The sequence below is a fragment of the Rhinolophus ferrumequinum genome, chromosome 16 (genome assembly GCF_004115265.2).
Source record: "Rhinolophus ferrumequinum isolate MPI-CBG mRhiFer1 chromosome 16, mRhiFer1_v1.p, whole genome shotgun sequence".
NCBI classification, from domain to species: Eukaryota; Metazoa; Chordata; class Mammalia; order Chiroptera; family Rhinolophidae; genus Rhinolophus; species Rhinolophus ferrumequinum.
The window spans coordinates 2,461,551-2,488,107 of NC_046299.1; the positions used below are offsets into that span (position 1 = coordinate 2,461,551).

Below are 26,557 nucleotides of genomic sequence, written 5' to 3' on the forward strand. Positions count from 1 at the left end.
TCCCACAGGAGACACCTAAGGAGATGGCTGTGAGCATCAGGTGAGAGGAGGAGTGGGAAGAAACCTCCAGGTGGAGGAGCGGTGGTGCCAGCACCAGGCTTTTCAGGAAGCGGCATGAGGCGCTCACTGTTACCAACAGCAGCAGCTGACATTCCAGTGCTTACTATGGGTTGGATCACCCCACGCGGCAGACACTGTTATGGCCCCATGTGACACCTGGGGAAACTGAGGCATACAGCAGTAAGGTGATTGACCCAAATACATCTATGAAGTGGTGCAGCTAGGACTCAGAACTTGAGATCTAGTCCAGAGACAGTGGCTTGCCACTGCAGGTCACCATTTCTGCATTCAGTATGGACGTCAAGAAGCGCAGGACAATATGGCTGGAATCTAGAGCTCAGGGTGAAAGAGCAAGGGCTGTGAGGCCAATGCATTCTTACCCTAAAACTCCCCTGAGGGCATCACGTGATCACGTGGATTTCAGAAATGACTGTAGTAAAGAAAGGGCTTTATGGGGCAAAAGCTAGAAGGAAGGAGATCAGAAAGAAAGCTTGTTAAGGAAACGTTCACACAGGTTCACAAAGACACTGGCTGAGGACGGTGCAGCAAACAGACTCAGGGGTTCACAGACGGGAAGAGAGAACACTATGGCACCACCATCCACCACAGGCCTTTAAACAGTGTTTAACACAAGAAAAATGCTCATGATGTAGGGTTAAATTTACAAAGCAGAATAAAGAACCAGTTTTAAACACACACCAATGAAAAAGCCAGAAGGAATGATACTAAAATGTTAATGATGTATTTCTGAGTAATAGAATTATGAGTGATTTTTATTTCCTTTGTATTTTTCTGTATTTGCTAAAATGAGCCTAAGTTCCACAGAAGAAAACATTACAAGCTCACCACTTGCAGGTTGCTTATGGCTGTGGCACCTGTGATGTGGACAAACCTCAGGTCACAGGTGTTCAGACAAAGGTCAGCCAGTGGCTGGGCCATCAGGGACCTGGCTCTTCCCATGATTCTCACTTGTAGCACACTGCCTTACAGCTCCAGCTTCCTCCCCTCATGGCCATAAAACGGCTGCCTCAGCTCCTGAAATCACATCTTCACACAGCTGTGCCCGAAGGCTGAGGAGCTCAGGGAGTCGTCCTCAGACTTCCAGCTTCATAAGGGACAAAGGTCTTTCCCTGGAGCAAGCCTGCAGGCAGCAGACTTCTCCCATGGCACCTCAGCAGCAAGGCTGGGTGAGCCAGCACCTGGCATCTGCCTTTTCTAAGGGGAGGAAGGGAGATGGAGTGGAGGTCATCTTTGGGACAGGCGAACGATGAGACCCGCTGCCTCCTCCCCATGGAAGCTTCCCTAGAGTTCTGATTCCAGAGCTACTCCATCCTTCTTCGGTACATTTCTATTGTTCTCTCTCTGCCACATATGCAGTTATGGACCAAAGTTTCTGTCTCCTTAAGGACAAGTCTCCGTCGTTTCATCACTCTAGCACCAGGCTACGATGGACTTGACACAGGAAAGCGCCATGGAGTTCTAATTTAATTTATTTGTTGAACTGATTTGACGAAAATGTTCTGTGTGCCCCATGGGCACCCAGGTTTCCACACATGGGGTGAACTGGACAAGACAAGCACTGCCCTCCAAGCGCTGGGCACCGAGCACCCACCCAGACATGCGTCACGTCACCCAGCTCGCGCGCACCTGCCTGCCCGTTAGTCTACTGCGTCAGGGAGCATTTGCTTTCACCACGGTGCCCAGATGTACCATGTAAACCTGACTTTGGGAAAATGACACATTTGTCTCAATTCACTTGAACATAATATATTACTACTAATATTAATAAGTTTAGCTCTCGAAATTGTACCAGCGTCCCACAGAAAGAGTCCTTGACCCAAAATATCAGAGGATATTAAACTGAGAAATGATCTACTGATGCAAATCATTAAATCGATTTGCATTTGCTTACTGAACCCCATCACGGAAATTAAACCGTGCGGTGGGAGAAGGCTGGCTATGCGTGGGTAAGAGGAGACATCTTGGTGGATCCAGGCTCTATGTCATTAATTTTCCCACTTTCCCTCATTAACAAGTAAAATGTTTTTGCTGCTTGAAAAGTTTTAATAAATAGAAAAAAGCAGAGCAGCTGACATAGTTTTTAATGTAATATACAAGGGCTTTTAATATTTTTACATACATTAATGAAAAAGCTAGGGAAAATGCGAAAAGGTTCTATACGTGTGCAAAAACAGAGACTAGCCTTCTGGGAAGGACTCTGAGCCTTTGTCCCTCCCAGGCCTTTGATTTGTACACGTGCACTGCAGCCCTCTGATGCGTGGCACCGAAGGCCTCTTGCATTCAGCCAGTGGCCCCAAAACACCAGGAGTGATCACCGACAAGACAGCCTTTACACAGTGGGTGCAATGCGGCCCCAGAGTGACCAGAGGGCTGTTCCCAGTGCACAGTTCTCCATGGGCATAAAACCGCTCGCCTGATGCAGGTATAGGGACCAACTACCTGGCACTTCCTGCACAGTGGAGTCACCACACGCTCGCATGGACGAGCACCTGCTTTGGCGAAAGGCTCACCAAACTGACCCGGAATCCAAATGTAGTCATTAGCAGGCTTCAAAAAGCACGAGCCCACCAGAGTTTCCCTTCTCCCCACTTTCCCTGATAGAAATGACCGTGAAATAACTTCCCAGCTGCCTTCCCCTCTCAGCACTTGTCTGTGCAAATGGGATCAGCACCTCCCTGCCCTCGAGAATGATCGCCGAGGCCCACTGCACACAGGACAACATGCCAGGCTGCACGGGCCACGTCTGGGGCAACCCCAGGGCCTTCCAGCAATTTCTGATCCCATGCCACACGTGTGTTGGGGTGGCCGGGCCTGGCTCCACGCTCCTGGGTGCCTGTCCTCAGCGTCTGCCTTACGACACAGTTCCATGCACTGGGGTCCTGTTTTCATCACCAACACCTCCCCACGACTGTATAAAGCTTCACACTTCTTCCAAGTCCTTCCCCACCTATGAGCAAAAACTGGCCATGTTGCTTCCGCAGCCCCCGTGCTCCTGATGGGACAGGCTGAGGAAGGCAAGGGGCTCGTGGCGCTCCCTGCCACTGAGGAAGAAGGCACCCCGACGCCCACCTGCCATCCAAGCCACACTGGTTTATGAACGTGCAGGGGACTGGGACCCCATATGTTCCTCCTGGTGGGAGCAACTCTGGGGATCGGAAGGTGTGTGGGCACAGACACAGGAGGCAGATGAGGGAGGGGGTGCCAGGGGCTGGGCTCACAGTGGCTCCAGGCTGTTTATGAGGACGAAGCTTTAGTCTGGGAAGACGGCAACAATCCCGGAGACGGATGGAGGTGACGGCTATGTGACAATGTGAGTGTCCTTAATGCCACTGAGCTGTACACTTACAAGTGGTTAAAATGGTAAATTCTGTGTATTTTACCACAAAAGGGAGTAGTTGGGTCAAAGCCACACCAATTATGCACAAAAGGGAATTTCTTCCCCTAACCTAGCTGCAACCACGTGACTGTCCTCTGAGACGGCGGCCATCCAGAGAAGTGCTCAGCTGGCCCAGCCCTGCGTGGAACCTGAGAAAAATGACGTCCGTTTCTCTTGGGTTTCTGCCTCTGTGCCTCCGTATCAGGTAAATAAACTGAAAACAGATTTTTAAAAAGAGAATATTATACAGATTTTAGTTCTGTCAATTCAAACGACCCTGTAACGCCCTGGCGGGAGGGCAGCGGACATGCTGTAAAACAGACCTCTTCTGTGAGTTTCTCACACAGCCCCGATTCTTCTTAATACAATACCACAAAGCCATCCTTTGACAAAAAAGTTTATCATCTCTAGACTGCTTAACCAGCAAAACTATTCAAGTTTGCAAACACAGATAACTTTTCATGCAAGCAAACTAATTTCCTTAGACACAATTTGTCAGAAAGTAAAAGGCAAAAAAAAAAAAAAAAGCTTAATATGTCACATGCTAAAGTAACTTTAAGGGTTTTATAATAATAGATGCAGATGGGGACCCACCTTCAGAAAATTTTATTGCTTATATTTTAAATTCAGGAACTCCATAAATCCCGGACATGCTTTTGGCCTTCAGATATTAAGGCTAAAAATGCCAACTATAAAGTTGTTTTGTCAATTTCTTTTCCAGAAGGCAATTTCCAGTTGATGGTATTATGTCTATGGCATATGGATCTTTAGGTAATAAAAATCTGGAGAGCTCTCGAAAACTCAGAGGCAAGAAAACAAGTAGATATCATACGATTAATGAACCCTTTAGCACGGGACCCCCGGCTCTGGCCTGATGAAGCTGAGGAAAGGAAGGCCGCAGAAGTGAAGGAGTTCAGGAAACGGACAGACAAGTCCAGGCAGAAATCCGTCCCTTGTTCTAATGCACCGGACAGGACGCGGTGGGACGGGGAAGAGAGCATGTCAGCACACTGAAGTTATAAAAAACTCCTTTCTTGCCTTCAACATACAGGCCAAGTTAATAAATTAATGAACTCTAATAAAGAAATCAGCTAGCTATGGTTTCCTCCTTCCTGAAATGAGACGTTATGGAAAACGGCATCATGAGGCAGTGTGAGGTGGTGCCCGCCCACCCTGCGCTCTGGCATCTCACCTCTCCAGCCTCTGCGCACAGGCTTCCGTCGGCACCTGGAAGAACTGATCCATCCACCACAGCCCTCGGCTCTCCCCAGCCAGGCTCCCCCCCATATCCCATCCTCTCCTCACGGACAACACAGCAGCCAGAGGACGCCCTCTTCCCTGGCACCAGCAGCCTGAATGCACCCATGCCTGTTCCTATACAGCCCGGTCTGCTTCCTGCTGTCACCCTCTTGGTCTGCCGCCTCCTCACTTGTGCCTGGGTCCCGCCACCACGGCTCAGGACCGGCCCTCAGAGATGGGGAGACCCAAATGCCTTGTAGAGCTCTAAGATGATCCTGAAAACTCAAACACCCCTGGAGGGCAGGCGGATTCTCACCAGCAGACGGCAGCTGTGCCCAAGCAGGTTTGGCAGCTAACTGCAGCCACACACACAGGACACAGGATCACCTGCTGGCAGACAAGGGTCTGCCCCAAACAAGCCTTCCAAGAAAGTGGAAAGAGCCTCAGACTGTAAGTCTACAGCCAGCCATATGCCCTCGCCACATGGCATGGTGGCCTTGGCAGGACACTCAATCCCTGGGCTGAATGTCTTCATGTGAGAAGCAGAAGGCTGCCTGGACGCTCACTGCCCGAGGCCCTGACAGTTCTGTCCAGGGACCAGGAAATCTCGGGAGCAGTCTGCAAGGAGCGTTCAGAAAGTAGGCCTACCCATCCATCCACTGGAGTCTGTGCTGCCCCGTGCAAGTCTTGGTTTCTATTTGATGGGAATATCAGCATTTCTTCAATTCCTTGAAAAGTAGTTCATGGCTGTGTGCAAACTGATGGAAGCCATGACAGAGACACCCACAGATGCAGGTGGTAGAAGATGAGTCTGTGTGAAGGCTGGGGACAGAAAGTGGAAGAGCCCAGCCAGAGGTGCTGGGAAAATTTCTGAAAGACCTAAGGTTTAACTTCCGACCAAATAATGCCACAGGGCCGCACCATTCCTGACTATTGCTCCTGGAAGTGGGGCCTCCATCTCTACTCCATGGTTCTTGAGGACAGGAAGGGGGCTGATGCCTCTGACCTCCGCCCCAGCTCTGAGCACCCCACACGCCCACGGAACACCCTACACACCCACAGAACACCCACACGCCCACGGAACACCGCACATGACCACGGAACACCCCACATGACCACGGAATACCCCACACGCCCACAGAACACCCCACACGCCCACGGAACACCCCACATGACCACGGAACACCCCACATGCCCACAGAACACCCCACACGCCCACGGAACACCCCACACGCCCACAGAACACCCCACATGCCCACAGAACACCCCACACACTCACGGAACACCCCACACGCCCACGGAACACCCCACACGCCCACGGAATACCCCACACGCCCACGGAACACCCCACATGCCCACAGAACACCCCACATGCCCACAGAACACCCCACACACCCACAGAACACCCCACATGACCACGGAGCACCCCACACGCCCACGGAACACCCCACACGCCCACGGAACACCCCACACGCCCACAGAACACCCCACATGCCCACAGAACACCCCACATGACCACGGAACACCTCACACGCCCACAGAACACCCCACATGCCCACGGAACACCCCACATGACCACGGAACACCCCACACGCCCACAGAACACCCCACATGCCCACGGAACACCCCACATGCCCACAGAACACCCCGCATGCCCACGGCTGGCTGCCCGGGAACCACATATGAGACCCAGGCTATGAGCACAGCCAGCGGAAACAAGAGGCTTGCAGCACCACTGTCCTGAGAAAGGTGTCAGTCTCAAAATATTATTTTCAATAAAAGTTTTGTTTACCTAGAGAAGATTTAAACACACCAGAAACTTTGAAGGAAATAAGTGGCCCAGTTCTTTTTAATAAAAGCAACACTCGGTTATACAATAACTCTTCTGAACAGACCTTGAACTGGATAAAATAAAGATCAGAAAGCTAGGTATTTTTCCAGATGATTTTTCAGAAAAGAAAAACCACTATTTGGGGGAGGCCACTTTTAAGGTATGGGTAATAACTCAGAGGAAGAATAAACAACTCCGTTCCCTTACTTTTACAAGAATGTATTTTTAGTGGAAGGAACATTAAAGAGGCAGAACATTCGAAATGCCTAGAATGCAGCTGGTTGTAACACGAGTGTGTGCATACATATGTACAACCTCACTACAAGGGACAAGGGCAGTGTCCCATCAGAGAAAGGGACAGAGGGAAGAGTCAGCTCTAAAGCTTCTCTTTTCCTATTGCTATGGGCTGGGTCTGGAAAACGCTTTCCCTCTCAATGGCACCCTTCCAGAATTATTGATACTCCATTTGTAGCTTGTCTAAGTACCCTGGCAGAAAACTCTGGTTGGAATGTGAATATTCCACACGTGCAAACCCCTCTCCCAGTGGGCCCCACCATCACTGGGTTGGAAGGGGGCCACTCCCTGGCAACAGCAGTTTCTTTAGAAAGAGAAGCCGTGTTCTCAGCCCAGTAATTTTCCAGCCCCACCCGAATGACATGGGTTCTGCAGGAAGACATTTACAGAAGGAGCAAATGTCTGTTTCACCAGCTAAAGGATTCCACTGCTGCTCATTAAGAAGTGTTTTCTAAACGCTTCACCTGTGCTGGCCAGGGAGGGTGGGGAGGCCAACTTTCTGGAAGAACGCACAGGAAAAGCAGCTTTACTAGTAATAATACAGATTCCGTCAGCAACAATCACAGCAAGAAAACCACAATCCCTCAGCACACAGCATCCTGCCAAGGGATGCCGAAAACGAAAGCGTGTGCCAGTCCCCGGAGCTCTTCTACAGAACCATCTGTGAACCTGCAGGTGGACTGAAGTCCAGGCTGTATGCTCTCTTTCTGAGAAAAACGTGTGTGCTTGTGTGCAGATCTAGAGAGAGGAGATGGAGAGTTGTGGAAACGCTTACAGACAGTGTTTCCCTGAGAACCCCAGTCTAAATGAAACTAGGGAGAGTGGGCCAAAAGCGCCAGAGCAAATCAACGACACGGAGAAGGGGAACCCAGAACAGAGGGCTTTGCAGACAGAAGACTGGAGCTCTTCCCTCAACTGCCCTGGAGCTGTAACTACGAGTGGAGCCAATCTGGAAGGAAATGGGGGTGTCCTACATGGAAAACCACTGAACAACTCTCAAACGCGATAAACTGAATTTCTGGGAAAGACGTTCTCTCCCTCCTGTCCCCCATGAGTCCCAACCCGAAGTTTAAGAGCGATTCCGGAATGTGGGGTGTTTGGTGTGAACGCGCCTCCATTTAGGTTCCTGTGTCCCTGCGGGACATCCCCACGGACCCTGGAGGCATGGCCCATCCTCATGTCTGATTCACTGTTTTAGGATGGAGCCATTTCGACTCCAGACAGATGGTGACACACACCATTCAGTGGGCCTCCAGGAGTCAAAACTGCAAAAACATAATTAGCTGTGGCATGTTGGTCTCAAGGAAGACCAAAGTGCCAAGGAATTGTTCTTTCAGAGAACAAAGACAAGCCTGAAGTCAGGATTATTCACCCCTGAGTCCGACACCAGGAAGCAGATGCCCCAAAGCTGTTCTAACAACACCTGATTGCCCGTCCTCAGCCTCCATTCTCTCCCTGTTCTCTTCTCTGTCTATATTTTTGTTTGGTTTTCTTTTGGTGCTTCTTCTTGACCAGCTCCCTTGTTGTCCAGCTCCCTTCTTGACCAGCTGCTCCCCCGGATGTTTATTTTCTTCTTGCCCGCCCCCTCTTTGCTTCCATGTGCCCCCGGCCTAAGAGCCCGGACCACCGCCTGACGAGTTACCCCAGCCAGGCCCCGCCTCATCCTTCCTGTGTCAGATGCCACGTCTCACTGGCTCTGCCCCCAAGCGATGTCCCAAGCCGCCCAGTCCCACGCGGTCCTACTGCCAGTGGCCCAGGCTCAGCCCACACCATCCCTTGTCTTGGCCATTTCAACAACCTCCACACAAGCTCACACACACCCGCTGTGGGGTCGCACACACAACACTACACTACGCTGTCCACCCAGGCCAGTCTCCCGTGCTGGGCTCGGGCTCCACACGTGGGGCTGTCACATTCATTTGTTCCTGATCCCCAGTGCATATTCCCGGTCACACAGGCACTCACAGGTTTTGAGAATGAGCGAACAAGTGACTAACATAATCCTAAATTTATTCAATGTTTTCATCACAAAAAGACCCACTTCTGTCTGTCACTTGATACAGCAACTGGAAATAACAATTCTGGATGAATCTGACACAAGACAATGCTTCAGTTCAATTCAAAAATTAAACTCATTTAACCTTTAATTCAATTTACATTCTGAACTGATCAGCATGCAACAGCTAGCCTGTACGTTAATATCAAGGAGCTGATCTAATTACTGATACAATTTAAAGGAAAGAAATTTAACAAACCAAGTATATTTTGAGAGTTTACAGCTTAAATGACATTAACACTTACAAAACAAAACAAAAAAAATTGAAAATTCTTCACTAGTCATGGATGGTTTAAATACCGTAAAATATTATAGCCATTTAACAATAAAAATTCTGGAAATCAAAATCCCATGGCAAAATATGAGAAATATATGTCAACGGTCTTAGATAAAATACTTGTATTTCCACCAAAGAGCAGGGGAACAAAGTGCTGGGCTGCAACCCTGGTGCAGAGGAAGGAGTCCCGAGAAATGGCTGAGTTTCAGCAACCAAGCTCCTCGTGCAGCGTCAGCTCTGGCCCCGTCCGTCCCGGGCAAGCTCTCAGTTCCGTCCTGGAAGCTTACAGTGGCACGCACACGTGAGCAGGCAAACACCTACTGGGAGGCAAGGCAGTCGTAGCCCTACTCCACACACAGTAAGTTCTGACTCCGAATTTCCAAATCAGACATGAACTGGTGGACATGCTATTCTAAAGACATTCCCATGCAGGCAGGCAGTACAAAGGCCACACTCTGAATTACTACGCCGCAGGCAGGCCTGTCTGGCAGGCTCCCCGCCACAGTTCCGAGGCCAAGGAAAGAGGGGGCAGCTCAGCGGCAAGCGCTGTTGGAAACTGGAGGTGAGGAGAGGGAGCAGCCACTCCTTCCCCCCAGTGTTCCTCCTGAGACCTGGAACCAGCCTTTCGTCTCCCCACCTCCACTTCTTTCATCCAGAAAGTGGCATCGGTACAAGTGCACGGAGCTGCTCCAAGGATTAACTGCTGTGACGAGTACACAGCTCCTGCACAAGGCCTGGCCACCACCGAGCAGGCATGTTCTTGCAAAGTGCCCACTTACCTCACGTCCACCCGACTCCCGGCAACCCAAGGTCTTCTGGAGAAAGACTCCAGAAGAAATGAAGACGGCCTCCAAGGTGCCACAACACTGTCATAAATTCTACACTGTTTTTCTCAGAGGAGTTTATTTAACCTAATTCCTCTCACAATTCGAACAATCCTGTTAACCAATTTTCCAGACCACAGCTAATTAGAAGCAGAAAGGAGAATGGGGTGAGGACTGCTTGAGGCTGGCAGGAGAGACCATCTAGGAGGCGGGTGACATGGGGATGAAGGCAGAGAACCATGGAGCCAGACCCGAAGGGAGGCAGCAGGAAAGACCGTGCCCGAGTCCAGGCCCGTCCACCCCACAGCAGTGACAGCTCCACGGGACCATGTCACAGAGCCAACTCCATCCAAACAGCTCCTGCAAGACCCAAGCCTGCTGGGACTCTGCAGACACAGAGCCCGCGAGCCTGGGGGGCCTTCCCAGGGGGGAGCTGCTGCTCGGAGAGGAGCCCAGGGGTTTTAATGCAGAAATGATTTCCTTTCAGCTGTGAGTCAACACAGGTGCTGCTGAGGGCACGTGGAGGAGCCCATAGGGCCGCACACCATACAGGGCAAGCCCGAGGGAGGGCGGGACGGGGCCAGGCCGCCTCCGGTTTATGGAGAAAAGGAGAGGGGCGCCCACCCGCGGCAGGATCAAGGGCACAGGAGTGCTGTCTCTTTGGGAAAGCTGCCACCCTTTCAAAACCGGACGAGGACAGAGGTGAAGTCCTATGCCTCCTAAAGAAACGCTGTCATTCAGGGCAGAGGACTTAGGGTTTTATGTACCAGGCCACAAAGACCTTTTCCGCTTTTACTCTCAAGCGCTCTTACGGTTCAAACGTGGGAAACTTTTGAAATCTACCCTTTACTCTGACAGTTCGGCTCCTATTTTGAACCCACATAGTTGCAGCTGTCATTCAAGTGTCCTTTTCTCCCTTCCAGGAGATCCTGGCCGACGCAGAATTAAATGAACCAGCTCACTTCTGACTCTCAGGCACAAGTACGCAAGTTTTGCCATTTCTGTCTCCCGGCAACACAGTAGTAACATTGATGGGAGTAAAACTTCTATGTCGCTCTTTTTCTTAGGTGGGTCCAGAATATAAACACTTGAAATCTGAGTGACATTTGCTTACTGTCCAGTGGACTGCTAACACCCTTCCACCCTGACCCAGGTAACCGGTGGGTCAGTGAGCGAGGCTTTTGAAAGAACTTAAACGTCCAGAGAAGAGGACAAAAGCTAGTGAAGCCACGCACTGCTGATATCTTCTACGTTAGAAACTATACGGCCTTATAATAAACACGGCACCCCACCTTTCGGGCTTCCACGGGGGTACCCTGCGAGGGAGGCACCAACTGCCAATCAAGCTGAGATGGGACTTTTCAGCGCCACCGTCTGCACAACGCAGGCAGCCCCCCTTTATTAAGGGCTTGGAAGGCTCAGTGTGGAGGCCACAGCATCGCACCCCAAGGTGACGTCACAGCACATCACGTGGCTTTCCTTTACTTTACTAACGAGGTCCCAGGGCTGTGAGCTTAAGATGCTGCACACAACTCTGCAGCCCCCGAACCCCCCAGCCCCTGCCCACCATGGGAACACAGGAACCTTCACAAGAAACATCCTGGCCTCCTGTGTCCCCTTCAGCCACAAACCTGAAAGACAAGGCCACTGTCTCGCTTCTAAGGGGCACCGCGCTGCAAGTGTTCAGAGGGACACAATCTGTGTTACTGATATGATAGCCTGGGCCCTGAGACAGCTCCCGGTGCATGACTGGAAATTCACCCCTAATTCAGACACCGGGAGGTGAGGAGCCTTGAGGATTCCGACTTAGGGAGCCGAGCGGAGGCAAGAACGAGGCATGCCAGGCTCACCACGGCACTCGAGCACTTATTCCAAAATACAGACGATTTCTATAAAAGCCAGAGAGAGCTTGGGAAGTTTTCCTCACAGAGACATGCTGATTTGACTCAAGAGACCTCCTTAAGGAACACTCTGTAAAATAAAATAATTACGTTTTTTAAGCGCATACAACACAAATCATTATTTTGAGCCGCTGAAGAAAAGCAATGAGACAACTAAACTTGCTGCAGGTAAAAACCCTGCGGAGCGTGTTTTGGATGTTATTTTGACGGGAAGAGTGCTTCTTCAAGTGTTTAGACTTAACACTTTCTTCTCTTCCTTGAAAGATCAATTATAATAAAATAAGTGCTGCGAGTATGTGTATTACAGTGGCCCAATCTGCCGGAAGGAAAGCATGTATGAATTTCCCGGGAAGGTTTTTGAGACACGCGGACCCTCAGGAACTACCTGGAACCAGCAACCATCCGACTGGCCTGCAGAGAGGTACTGGCAGGAGGGAGGGCACGCGGCAGGCACAGGCCCCAGACAGCCTCCTGTTCCCCCGATGGCCCACTTACTTAAAGTATTTCAGGAGTGCCAGGAAAGAAGCAAATGCACGTGGAAAGCATCAGTCACTACTGGGTCAAGCTGACAGGCTCAATGGACCTGATGTGACTTCACGAGTCCCCCTTCCCGGCAGGAGGACCCCAAGGTACCTTCACTCTTTCCACGGGGCGACAACTTTGGACATTTGAAGGGCAAACCCAAGAGTGCATCCAGTGAGGCGGACGCTCCCCCCACACCCCGCTCCCAGTTTTGGCACAGAGGCCCTGCAGTAACATTCTCTCGTGTCTCAGCGGGGCCAGTCCAACTGGTTGGCAGAGGCCCTGTCCAGCCACCCAAGCGCTCGGGTCCTGCTTCTACCACGACACCAGAGCTGGCGGGGCACAAAGTCAGAAATGTCAGCTCTGTCAGTGAGCCACTGTCGCTAGGATACCATATGTCCCTATAAACAACAGAACAGCCTGCACACAACTTGAAGTTTTTCAAAAATATGAGGTTGGTGCAGTTTTTGCAATTAGTTTTAACCTTTTAAACCGCAATTACTTTTGCTCCAACCTAATACAAAAAGTTGTAGGATGGTTTAGTTTCATTGGCACATGTATGCTTTTTTAGTATTGCACTCCTGTATTTTTCTAAGAAGGTTTACATGGAAAAAAATAAATGAAAAGCAAAGGTAAACCTTTGATAAGTGAAACGAGAAGCATGTGCCTTGTCTCCAGTATCCCAAATCCAAAAACCCTACTGCTATTTTCATAACGTTAACTATGACCCAAGGTTGTATAGTCCATTTTTTCAAGTAATCAAATACTAAACAAGTCCCAAAATAACATTAGAAAAATAAACATTCTACAACCCTTCTCACCAGATTTTAGATCCTGCAGGAATGATGACGAGGTCAGAGCTCTGTAGCCCCATGAGTGGAGCGGGGAGGGATCAGGCTCCTGCATGCAACCAACGACTCCGGAATACGGCAGTTGTTAACGGCAACAGGACGTGATCAAACTGAGACTAGGAGACCACTTTCCAACCTGGTATCCTTCACTCAAATATTTTGAGGGAAGGAAGGACGAGTAACGTAAGCTATACAAATGACAACTCCATGGTCACCGTATGAAGCCACATACTCAGGCAAACAGGCTGACGTGAGGGGCAGGAGGCACACTGCAGACAGACATCGGTGGCCACCTTCCAACTTGTCCATCGAAGGAGGTGGCATGGCTTCAGAGGAACTCAAGACCCAGGACTCCGGGGCACCAAGAGAAGGTGAGTGCACATAGGGGCCCAGGCCCAGGAGGGTGCTCTGCCCCAAATACCCCCACCCCCGCCACGGTCCATCAGCAGAGCTAGAGGACATGGCTTTGGAGGGCACAGATGGTTCTCCCTGCATAAGCCAAGCCAGCGTGGGGATGCTCCCCTCCAGGAGGGCCGGGCAGCACCTAATTCGATGAAGCTAAAGGAGTTCTAACCAGAAGCCTCTCAGTACAAAACACGCAGACTCAGATGGCGTCCGAAGTGAATGCCTCCTGAGCTTGGCGGAAAAGTCATACTCATTCCACACGTTACTCTTTCAAAACAGAAAAGAGGGCAAATATATGGTGATGGAAGGAGAACTGACTCTGGGTGGTGAACATACAATGGGATTTATAGATGATGTGATACAGAATTGTACACCTGAAATCTATGTAATTTCACTAACAATTGTCACCCCAATAAATTAAAAAAAAAGAAAAAAAAGAAAAGAGGGAACACGATTTTCTGTAGTCAGAGTAACCCGAATGCAAAACCTGACAAAGATATTATAAATGAAGAAAATCATAGACTAACATGCCTCATGAGCTTAAACACATAAATCCTAAACAAAGTAGCAAATCTAAACCAGTAATGTGTAAAAAACAAGCAAACAAAAACATTATATCATGAATTAAGTGATATAGTCCAGCATTTCAAAATTGATTTAAAAATCCTAAAATTGACTTCATATTTAAAAAATAAAGGAGAAAAATATGAGTAATTAAGTTGACACATGGACAACATCCAACAGTTTGAGGCAGGATTCTCAGCCTGAGAAAGGACTCCTATAAAACCAGCAAAGGTCATGTCACGCTGGTGAAACACTGGACCCAGGTGTGGGGACAGAGCCCCAAGAAGCAGTTTCCAGGCTCTCGGCCTCACATAGAAAGGTGCTGGCTCAGGTAGTAAATGGCCGTCGACTGTGATCAAATGGCCAGCAGCTGTGGCTAGTGGCCGTCAGCTGTAACCAGTGAGCCATTGGGCACTAATATAACTGCCGTGGCTAGGCTAGCAGAAAAGGGGGAGTTAGCAAGAAGGTGGTGGCTGAGCCTGCAAGCGGCACAGTGAGGGGTGAGAATTGTGTTGCTCCTGGTCCCTGTGTCTCCAACCCAGCCGCCAGGGAGAGTATAGTGGTGTGACTGCCCTACCTATGGCTCCGTGGGTGTTCCTGTTTGGCCTCACCATGTCCTGCGTTCTTGTGTGGGGAGCGGGACCAGAGACCCCACAGGCCACCCCGCACGACAAATGGCGCTGTGAACAGGATCCCCTGCACGACAAATGGTGCAGCGAGCAGGGTATGGTGTCGGCCAAAGCTCTCCAAAGGGCGGTGGAGCAGTTTGTGCCTATGAACACTCAGTCTCAGGAAGACCAGGAGGAGCAGCTGCATGGGGGCTGGACCCCCGTGGAGGGGTGGGAAGACATCCAGGGTTCCCCAACCAGCAGAGGCCGGAGAAAGCGAAGGTTGTTGCGGCCCTGTGGGCTGGGAAGTGCTTGCTGAGGCAGCCCGGATGCGGGACTTGTAGTCCCAGGAGGAATGGCTTGCTGAGTCCTCCGTGGGAGCTGAAGGCGAGGTCAAGGTCATCCCTCACCCCCAGGACAGCCCTGGCGAATGACTATGGAATATGGGGAATTGCCTTCCATCCCTAATTTAATGGACAGCTTGACTATTTGTTTGGGAACATACCACCATGTAGGGGAACTGGCGTATATTTGCTTTTGTGTCTTGACCGGCCACCATTGAGAATATGTAAGCACCTTGACTGTGAGCCGCTGTTGTTCCAGCACGGTACCCTGAGAGCCCAGAGAGAGTGGCAGTGCCCTGAGAGCCCTGGCTGAGTCCAGGAAGTCTGGCTGTGCCCAGAGAGAGTGGCAGTGCCCTGAGAGCCCTGGCTGTGTTCAGGGAGACTAGTGGTACCCTAAGAAGTCCAGGAAGTCTGGCTGTGCCCAGAAGTACTGGTGGTGCCCTGAGAAACCCTGGCTGTGCCCGGGGAGACTAGTGGTACCCTAAGAAGTCCAGGAAGTCTGGCTGTGCCCAGAAGTACTGGTGGTGCCCTGAGAAACCCTGGCTGTGCCCGGGGAGACTAGTGGTACCCTAAGAAGTCCAGGAAGTCTGGCTGTGTCCAGAAGTACTGGTGGTGCCCTGAGAAACCCTGGCTGTGCCCGGGGAGACTAGTGGTACCCTAAGAAGTCCAGGAAGTCTGGCTGTGCCCAGAAGTACTGGTGGTGCCCTGAGAAACCCTGGCTGTGCCCGGGGAGACTAGTGGTACCCTAAGAAGTCCAGGAAGTCTGGCTGTGCCCAGAAGTACTGGTGGTGCCCTGAGGAACCCTGGCTGTGCCCGGGGAGACTAGTGGTACCCTAAGAAGTCCAGGAAGTCTGGCTGTGTCCAGAAGTACTGGTGGTGCCCTGAGAAACCCTGGCTGTGCCCGGGGAGACTAGTGGTACCCTAAGAAGTCCAGGAAGTCTGGCTGTGCCCAGAAGTACTGGTGGTGCCCTGAGAAACCCTGGCTGTGCCCGGGGAGACTAGTGGTACCCTAAGAAGTCCAGGAAGTCTGGCTGTGTCCAGAAGTACTGGTGGTGCCCTGAGAAACCCTGGCTGTGCCCGGGGAGACTAGTGGTACCCTAAGAAGTCCAGGAAGTCTGGCTGTGCCCAGAAGTACTGGTGGTGCCCTGAGAAACCCTGGCTGTGCCCGGGGAGACTAGTGGTACCCTAAGAAGTCCAGGAAGTCTGGCTGTGCCCAGAAGTACTGGTGGTGCCCTGAGAAACCCTGGCTGTGCCCGGGGAGACTAGTGGTACCCTAAGAAGTCCAGGAAGTCTGGCTGTGTCCAGAAGTACTGGTGGTGCCCTGAGACACCCTGGCTGTGCCCGGGGAGACTAGTGGTACCCTAAGAAGTCCAGGAAGTCTGGCTGTGTCCAGAAGTACTGGTGGTGCCCTGAGAAACCCTGGCTGTGCCCGGGGAGACTAGTGGTACCCTAAGAAGTCCAGGAAGTCTGGCTGTGTCCAGAAGTACTGGTGGTGCCCTGAGAAACCCTGGCTGTGCCCGGGGAGACTAGTGGTACCCTAAGAAGCCCAGGAAGTCTGGCTGTGCCCAGAAGTACTGGTGGTGCCCTGAGAAACCCTGGCTGTGCCCGGGGAGACTAGTGGTACCCTAAGAAGTCCAGGAAGTCTGGCTGTGCCCAGAAGTACTGGTGGTGCCCTGAGAAACCCTGGCTGTGCCCGGGGAGACTAGTGGTACCCTAAGAAGTCCAGGAAGTCTGGCTGTGTCCAGAAGTACTGGTGGTGCCCTGAGAAACCCTGGCTGTGTCCGGGGAGACTGGTGGTACCCTAAGAAGCCCAGGAAGTCTGGCTGTGTCCAGAAGTACTGGTGGTGCCCTGAGAAACCCTGGCTGTGCCCGGGGAGACTAGTGGTACCCTAAGAAGTCCAGGAAGTCTGGCTGTGCCCAGAAGTACTGGTGGTGCCCTGAGAAACCCTGGCTGTGCCCGGGGAGACTAGTGGTACCCTAAGAAGTCCAGGAAGTCTGGCTGTGCCCAGAAGTACTGGTGGTGCCCTGAGAAACCCTGGCTGTGCCCGGGGAGACTAGTGGTACCCTAAGAAGTCCAGGAAGTCTGGCTGTGCCCAGAAGTACTGGTGGTGCCCTGAGAAACCCTGGCTGTGCCCGGGGAGACTAGTGGTACCCTAAGAAGTCCAGGAAGTCTGGCTGTGTCCAGAAGTACTGGTGGTGCCCTGAGAAACCCTGGCTGTGTCCGGGGAGACTGGTGGTACCCTAAGAAGCCCAGGAAGTCTGGCTGTGTCCAGAAGTACTGGTGGTGCCCTGAGAAACCCTGGCTGTGCCCGGGGAGACTAGTGGTACCCTAAGAAGTCCAGGAAGTCTGGCTGTGCCCAGAAGTACTGGTGGTGCCCTGAGAAACCCTGGCTGTGCCCGGGGAGACTAGTGGTACCCTAAGAAGTCCAGGAAGTCTGGCTGTGTCCAGAAGTACTGGTGGTGCCCTGAGAAACCCTGGCTGTGCCCGGGGAGACTAGTGGTACCCTAAGAAGTCCAGGAAGTCTGGCTGTGCCCAGAAGTACTGGTGGTGCCCTGAGAAACCCTGGCTGTGCCCGGGGAGACTAGTGGTACCCTAAGAAGTCCAGGAAGTCTGGCTGTGTCCAGAAGTACTGGTGGTGCCCTGAGAAACCCTGGCTGTGCCCGGGGAGACTAGTGGTACCCTAAGAAGTCCAGGAAGTCTGGCTGTGTCCAGAAGTACTGGTGGTGCCCTGAGAAACCCTGGCTGTGCCCGGGGAGACTAGTGGTACCCTAAGAAGCCCAGGAAGTCTGGCTGTGCCCAGAAGTACTGGTGGTGCCCTGAGAAACCCTGGCTGTGACCAGAGAGATTGGCTGTGTCCAGGAAATAGCATTCACCTCCAGGCTCCTCGCACAGGGCCCCTCGCGGAAGACGCTTGTCTCATAGATTGTGAGGCGAGACCCTGTAGGGGTAGAGTGTGGGGACAGATCCCCAAAAAGCAGTTTCCAGGCTCTCGGCCTCACATAGAAAGGTGCTGGCTCAGGTAGCAAATGGCCGTCGACTGTGATCAAATGGCCATCAGCTGTGGCTAGTTGGCCGTCAGCTGTAACCAGTGAGCCATTAGCCATGAATATAACTGCCGTGGCTAGGCTAGCAGAAAAAAGGGGGAGCTAGCAAGAAGATGGTGGCTGAGCCTGCAAGCGGCACAGTGAGGGTTGAGAATTGTGTTGCTCCTGGTCCCTGTGTCTCCAACCCAGCCGCCAGTGAGAGTATAGTGGTATGACTCCCCTACCTATGGCTCCGTGGGTGTTCCTGTTTGGCCTAGTCATATGCTGCGTTCTTATGTGGGGAGCGGGACCAGAGACCCCGCAGGCCACCCCGCACGACAAATGGCGCTGTGAACAGGATCCCCTGCACGACACCAGGGATGGAGGGCCAGCATCTCACCTTTTATTCAGTACCATACTGGAGGTTCTAGGCAGTGCAGTAAGATGGAGAAACAAAAGGCAGAAAGATCAGAAAGGAAGAAACAAATTGTCTGTAGTCACAGACATTAGGATTTTCTATTCTGACTTTTAACTGTCCCTCCCCCAAATTAACCGTGTGTGTGTGTGTCTATCTCTCTCTCTCTGTATATATAGATAGATACACACTCATACATACCAAGGCTGCCAAAACAATGTATACACATTTTAAGATCGGAAAAAACTGTATTAAAATTGTAATACTCAATATACACCGATAACAAAAGATGAACACAAGTCACGTTTGACTTCTGCAGTTGCAAGAGGTGCTCAAGTGGTTACCATCAGTGTAATTTTAATACAGTTTTTTCCTTTCTTAAAATGTGTAGGTGTTTTCTTTGGCATCGTGTGTGTGTGTGTGTGTGTGTGTGTGTGTGTGTACACACACACACGACTGCTGGCTGGCCCCCAACATCCATTTCCAAGTTCTTCCTTACACAGAAACCTTAATTTTAGCCAATACATCATGACTCAGCATGCCTTGCAGAGAGGTGTGGCCACGTGACCGAGTTCTAGCCAATGAGACAAAAGAGAAAACGTTAGCGCTTCTTTTGGAGAGGCAGGTGGTGCTCCCTCCTTCCTTTCTCCTCTATCTGCTGCCTGGAATGTGAGGTGGCAGCCTGGTCCCCAGAGGCTGGCCTGAAGAAGCAGGACCAGGACCACAGCTTGGAGATGCAGAGAGGAAAGCTGGGAGGCCGCCAAGGTCCCAGGGACCACCCCGTCACCAGAGCCCACCTCTGAGCTGTCAGCTGCAGCTCATCAAAGCCATTATTTGAGGCTGCGTCTCACGTCTGGAGCTGATGAGTCAGAAAGTGCACGAAGCAGAAAGTCAAGTTGAAGCCTCACCTTCATTGTAGTTTCACGTCCATGATGGGCATTTAGCTCAGCATATCTTATGCTTTTTTTCTTTTTACTTCTTCCTCCCCAAATTCACTTTAAGGAGTGGTTTTCACAGCAAAAGAAACTCAACACGTAATTCCTATAAGTTATTGAGCAACTGAACAAGCTAAAAAACAAAATGACATTTTCCTTGACAAATTATTTGGTGCCTGTGATTTTCTGAACGCTACAGCCAGACGGTTCCAACAGTTAAAGAGTGTCTTCGTATCGTTCAAAGGCTCGCTTATTTTTTGTCTTAGGAAAGAATATTGATTGTAACATGCAGCTGTACAGGAAAATTCTCAACAGTGGAGGCGAAACTGGTATTTATTACGGCGCTTGTGCTCATTATGGCTGCCTCTGACAGGGCTCCATTAAAATCAATTTTTATGTTTCTTATGTATTTTCTTTATCTAATGTTCTTGGCATTGTGTTTATTAGCCCGTTAAGACAAACACTGAGCTCAGGCGCGGGTGGTTTTTTTCTTCTGTCAGAAATCCCAAGAACTGTGATTTTAACACAACTCCTCTCAATCAATGAGTGGGGGAAATTAAATGTTCCATTCCAGAACAAAACATTCAGGAGTGCTTTAAATTTTTTATGCTTTTACAATCAGAGAAATACAGTGGAGAGCATTCACAAAAGTGAGAGGAACGTGTGTCCTGCTGGAAATGGCCGTCCCCTGACGTCATGCTAAACAGGGAACTTCATACCCTTTCCTCCCCAGCTGTACCGGCTCTGAGGGCAGCTGAGAGGCCAGCGAACTCCTGATTAGGCAATTCCAAGGCTTTAGTAGAAAACCCCTGGCAGACTGAACCGGGAAGGCCGGGCCTGACTTAAAAATCAAGATGAGGCAAGCATCTCTGTGTCACCAAATTTCCAGAGATTCCCACCTCACACGGGTTGAAGACTTAATGTTCAACGGTCACAAACCACCAACTCCTCTGTAATGTACACAGCAATCAAACGCCTTGGAGCCGCTAACTCAAGCACACGGCCCTGTGGTTAACTGATGGTGGAAAATTCTCGGGCAACAAGCACAGATGCTGCAAATGAAGGACCCCCACGGCGCCATCGTGCGTTCTTAGAGAGATTCTGATTTCTGTGATTGGCAGCGTATGGCTACGTGTCACCCCGTGATCAGTAGAAAACGGCAGCAGCCATAGTGCTTCCTCCCATGGCTGCGAAGCACCCCCCCAGAGGGGGTGCCACTCAGGACTCACCCAGTGTCTGGGGTCTTCCTGCCGAGCAGCCTGAGCCCATGCAGACCCTGCTGACAGCCAGAGAGCTCCATCTTCCCCAGAGGGCTGGCTACCACTTTGTACGTCATTTCACAGGTCTTCTCCATTCTCCCAAGTACCTGCAGAGACAATGTTTGGAGCAGGTAAGAAAGTGTATGTGAAAGAGCTGGGTCACTTTTAAAGCACAACAGATGACCAGTTATTTAAGACATGAAACATCTCCCAAAGTTTTCCCCATTTGGGGAATGTGGTCATGTACTGTGTCATTTTTCCAAAATAGTTACTTTGAGGACAGAAAATTACCCTAATGGCCTACAGCAGCCAACCAATAGCACACTGCTTTTACTTCCTGAAATTACTGTCTCCCTCTTCTCATGTGTCTGTAACCAATGCATGGAAAGGAAGAGCTCCTTTTAATTAGGACCTAAAACGAAGCAACCCTTGCTTTAATGAAACAATACAATGACGGACAAGTTTCTCCTTCATAAAAACTGAAGACAAAATACGGTATTTTGAATAAAGTATATTTAACAAGAAAGCACGTGGGAAATGAATTACAGAAACAGTGAGAGTCAACCCAGCTCTTACCCACCCCACGGCACCTGTTAGGTGGGCAGGGAAGCACATGCATGCTGGAAAAAGCTCTTACATTTTGGAAAGCATGTATTTTACTTACATTCAAAGAAATGTACAGATGTATAAAAACTATCCTACCATGTTAATTTTGATAGATATTAATGTTGGTCAACATAGCAATAGAGCAAAGCCTTAAAAGCAAGAATAGATGTGCTAAGAGCAGTGAGACGCCAGTAACAGGCCGGGGAAAGGGGTGGGGACTTGATATTTTGTCACAATCACTCTGACTCGGGGAGGCAAGAGGACAGTGATTCAGGAGGGGGTTGTGGAAGGATGACGTGGACCATACATGCCTTCGCGCTCCTTCTCCGGCTTCTGCAAACAACCCAGAGGCAGAGTGTGCCTCTGTGACCTCATACGTCACTGTTCCCCAGAGTCCCACCTCCACTAATACCAGATAAACTGACACAGCAGAAGCTGCCCCACCACGACTTCCGGGGAGCTCCTGACCACAGCTGGACTGCTCGCTCCCTTTCTCTCTCTCTTACTCTCTCTCCTTCTTTGTCCTAGGGGCATCTCCAATGACCTTGTCCAAAACTGTCACCCTGCATAAGTTCCCTCCATAGGGAACATTTGAGTGAAGGCACTACAGTCCGTCCCTGCCCCACCCACACCAGGATGCACCCCACGATGCACCTCCTTGCCTCTCACCGGCCCCCCTCACGCCCCTGGATCTCAGCATCTGCAGCTCATTTCCATGCTGTCCTCCTGGAGACCCCCTCAACTCTGGCCTGCATGTGGAAGGACTTCTCCGGGCCCTCCTCACACCTGGGGTCTCTCACCCCCACCCGCACCCCCACCCCGAACAACAAGTCACCTGCTAACTACATGAGGGGCTATGGCAGTCAGCAAGCTGCAGCCCAGGGGCCAAACTGCGCCCGCCACCTGCTTCTGTAAAGTTTTATTAGGACCAGCCATGCCCCTATTTGCACACTGGCTGTGGCTTCCTCCACGCTCCAGTGGCAGAGCTGACTGGCTGTGACAGGGACAGCGTGGCCCTGAAACACTTCCCATGTGGCGTCTACAGAACAGGTCTGCTGAGGCTTCAAGGCCCTTGCACTGGCGCCCTTGCTCCCTCATCCCCCACCCAGTCCCCCACCCCAGTCCCTGGGCACCCCCTATGTAGCACGGTTGGGTCCCTCGGCCTTGACACTGCTGTCCACGGCTGGGCTATTCTGTCCCTACACATCCAGCCTGCACCATGGAGCCAGGCGTCTGCCTGGCCGTGAAGCCTCCCAACCCCCCAGGTGCCCTTTCCCTCCTGCTCCTAGTACCACAGATTCCCAGAGGCCACAGGAGTCAGGGACGTTTACAAGAGGCCAGGCAGTGTTCCCCAAACCCCACAGTGTGTGAACAGGACCCCACAAGCCCACCCTAAGCCCCCAGACCCCAGAGCCGCCCTGCTCAACACCCCCTTTTTGTGCACAATGACAAGCCTCTGAGCCGGCTCTCTTTCCAGTTCCAGTGAGTGGACACAGGATTTCGTTGGAAAACCTCCTCCGATGTTTGCCTGACATCAGACACTCTCTGACACATCACTCGCCCCGAACGTGCCACCCCAGGTGCCCGCAGCCTGAGGGATAGAAGCCAAGCTTCCGAGAGGATCTTCCCACCCCTCCACTTCACGGGAGCAAGGATCCCACCCACGCCTGTCACTCTGAGAAAGTCGTCTAACGTCCCTGAGCCAGAGCTTTTCCCTATAGGATAAATGACACCTGAGTCACAGGGTGAGCACGGGATCAGTGGGAACGTGTGTATAGACCTGGCACCCTGGAAGGACTTGGGTTTAGTTATGCCCACCACAGATGACCTTGGCCTTTGATCTTGTCCTGCGCTCAGCTCTCCTCCCAAAATCTTATCCAACAGCATCAAAGTCTGATCATTCTTCAAAAGCAAGTGGCTACCCCTTCTCCCAGCCCCCTGGGGCCTGCCCTCATTTCCTGGAGCCAGAATCAAGTGTTGCCTTCCCCTCTCACATCTGGGGACGTGTCCCTGCCCCCTGAGCTGCTGGTAAGCACTGGGAAGGGGAGTCTGAAACCAGGAGTCAGGGCCCCACTGAAAGCAGTTGCATCACACGCGTGTGTCCACCATCCAGGCCAAGGGTCCCGTATTGCATTTTCCAAAGTGTGTTTCTGGAAGACTGCTTGGAGAAAGGATTGTGGGGTACACAAAGCAGCCAGGACATGCCACCCCTCCGGAACACTCACCCTGCACGTTAGCATGCTGAAGCTGCAAGAGGTCGCATAGCCAAACCCGCTTATGGTTGTACAGCTGTGCACACATGTTCCCCCGATCCGTGCCTCCCACCTGGGCCCTGCTCAGAAGCACTGGCCCCCATCAGGCTGTTTCTGGGCCGATTGGGGCTCAGGCGTCAGACCTGGACCGTGACAAGCCATAGTCCCATCATAGGCAGGGCTCCTTAATTGCAAGCCTCAGAAGCTGATACCGGCTAACTGAAGCACAAAAGCCATTTACTGGAAGGTTGTTTCATAACTCAGAACTTCTGGGAAGGCTGGAGAAGCAGGCTCAGAAAACTGTAGGAGCCAAGGCTGGCCACAGTCCAACCACAGCCAGAACCGAGCCTCAGGAAACATCTGTGGGGACAGCCGGTGACTGCAGGCATGCAGCTGGCGCTGTTGCCACCGTTGCCCCTGGAAACAGGACGTTATGGCCACCATCAATTCCCTGCTGCCCGGCCTTCCTGTCTTGCCTCTGATTCAAGGCCCAGGCAGGAGCCCAGAGCTGGCTTGGGGGCCGAGAGGCAGGGGCAGGGCCAGCTGCTAGGAGAGGAGGGCTTTGTCCACATCAGCCCCACAGGAGGAAAAGGACCCAGCAGTGCTGCAGAAGGCTCAGACAGGACACATCCACTCCCCTTCCCAGGCTTGTTTCTCATCAGTCAAGTAGGAATCATGGGAAACACGGAAAGCCATGAACAGGCCAGGTGGGCAGGCACTCCTGCCGGAAAGACACCTATGTCCTCCACAAGACACAGCCAACCCCCACCCCTACTGCAAGAAGAGCCAGGAGCCACACTGAATGTGCAGAGCAGGGCCCGGGAGCAGGCCAGGGGGACGGCGATGAGGGTGACAGAACACGATCCCAAGGGTCCACCTGTCCGAGTTCTCCCAGGTAGGAGAGAGGAGTGGGTCTCTGCAGAGCTTGGGGAGAAAATCCTTGCTGTAAACCTCATCCTGGCGGCTAGGCTCTAACAACAGGCAGACGCCTGTAGCCTGCCGTGCAGTTAGGGAAGGGCTGCCAGCCAAGCCCGGTGTGGCCTGAGCTGGAATGGCTTTGTCTAAACCAAGTAACACCCAGCATGCCAGCACCTGCAGTTCTGAACTAGACCATAGGACTCTGAAGCTCGGCCTGCCCACCGCTAAGCCCACCGTGCTTCCCCATGACCAGAACCAGTCTGCGCCGCACGCCCAGCACCGTGGCACTGCCCTTGGTCCACCCGGTGTACACTCACGCCAGAGCACGGGCTGCCCCATTACACTGAGGACCAGCTCTGCAGAACTGCGTGGCCGCCAGAAGCCCCAGGACACCGAGTCAACCAGAAAGCGAGGGAAACGAGGCAGTCAGGCCATAAGTGGAACAACTGGTGGGTTCCAAATCTGAGCTCCAGACAAGCAGCATGTGTCACTTCAGGCTGTATCCCATCAGCTGGCCACTTCGTTAGGTGACGTCTGAGGGCGTGAGCCCCTTAGACTTCCTTACTGGTCACACAGAAGCGAAATCAGACCCACTTCAGTTTCCCTGAGTGTGAGTGTTGGCGGGAATTACCTCTCCTGCGACGGAGGCCTGGTCCCCACAGCCGGCTCCTGCTGGCCGCCGCCTGGCTGGGCTGGACTGCCACCAGCGCCTCTGGGCTTCAGAGCCCATTAGCAGAACTGTTGCTAGTCAAAGACAATGCACCATAACCCACCAACTGCTACTCTGCCAAAAAAGAAAAGCGGCAACGTCAACATCATTTTCTACCATCCCTGCCAGAAATGGGGCTCGAGACAGCACAGGGACCTGTGTGACGTGCCTTCCCACAGACACAGGGCGTGTGGCACGGTGTCCTTCCAGAGGCGAAAGGCACAATTAGAGGAGAGCTGAATCCTGACACATACTGGCTGATGTGTCCCCCGGACTGGAGTGCGGGGCCCTTGGGCCTGGCAGGCAGTGTGCTGACAGGAAACCCGGGCTGAAACAGCAGGTGTGTCATTGTGCCACAGAGCTGGCAAGCTGGCAGCCTAGACGGGATGTCGCAGACACTAAGAGGGGACCCGCAGAGGCCAGGAGCCGGGTGGCAAGAAGAGACGGCCCAATAGCAGACGGATGCTGGTGGGAAGCACGCCCGTGGCTGGCCGGTGGCACAAAGAAGTCGAGAGAATTCTGGGCAATGCCGAGCAATGGCCCCTGCCCCCGACACCCCACACCACGGTGCTCCCATGCTCCAGAGACCAACCCATCACTGGGCTCCAATGAAATCTCCCAGGATCTTCACCCACCACCACCAACCCAGAAGCCACGAGTCTGACCCCAAGAATGGGGTCCGCCAAGAAGGGGACAAGGCCCAGGAGAGACACTGGCTGCACTGACTCACTGGTGACACCACAATATTCACAGCCCCGCCCTGGCACCAAGTTCAGCCCCAAGCAGGCTCCCCATGGCTTTGGGGGACTCCCAGGAGGCCACTGCCGGTCGGGAGGGCGGCTGCCATGGGGAGTAGGGCACAATCTGGGGGAGAGGCGAGCAGCCAAGAATTTTTGGAGACAATGACATCTACACAGACACCTGAGTGGTAACAAGAGCTAGCAGGTGAGAAGACGCATGTGGGAAAGCAGGTTGAGGTCAACATGGTATGAAGTGGGGACCTGGGAGGCAGGTGAAGAGGTCTGGGGCGCCCTAGAGAAAAGAGCGGGGGAACCTGGCCCATGGCCAGCTACACAGCCAGTTAGGCCAGTGCTGAGTCTGGCTTTGTCCCTGAGGTTCCCCAAGCTTCTACCAAGGGAGAAGCCGCCAGGTTCGCCTCTGCAGAGGCTCCCAGTGGCAGCTGTGTCACAAATGGGTAGGAGTGGAGGCTGGGAGTCGGTGAGGAGACCGTGGAAATCACCCCCCGAGGAAGGACGGTGGGGTGAA

General features: G+C 52.1%; 1 protein-coding gene across 2 annotated transcripts in view; it reads right to left on the reverse strand.

Annotated features, from left to right (window-relative positions):
* The window catches only part of MGMT (O-6-methylguanine-DNA methyltransferase), a 247,091-nt gene that overhangs the window by 176,208 nt on the left and 44,326 nt on the right, over positions 1-26,557 (reverse strand). For both annotated transcript variants that reach the window (XM_033129707.1, XM_033129708.1), the window contains exon 2: positions 20,777-20,913. In XM_033129707.1, coding sequence (XP_032985598.1) covers positions 20,777-20,901 — 125 coding nt within the window. In that variant the 5' untranslated portion in view covers positions 20,902-20,913. The remainder of the gene's footprint in view (positions 1-20,776; positions 20,914-26,557) is intronic.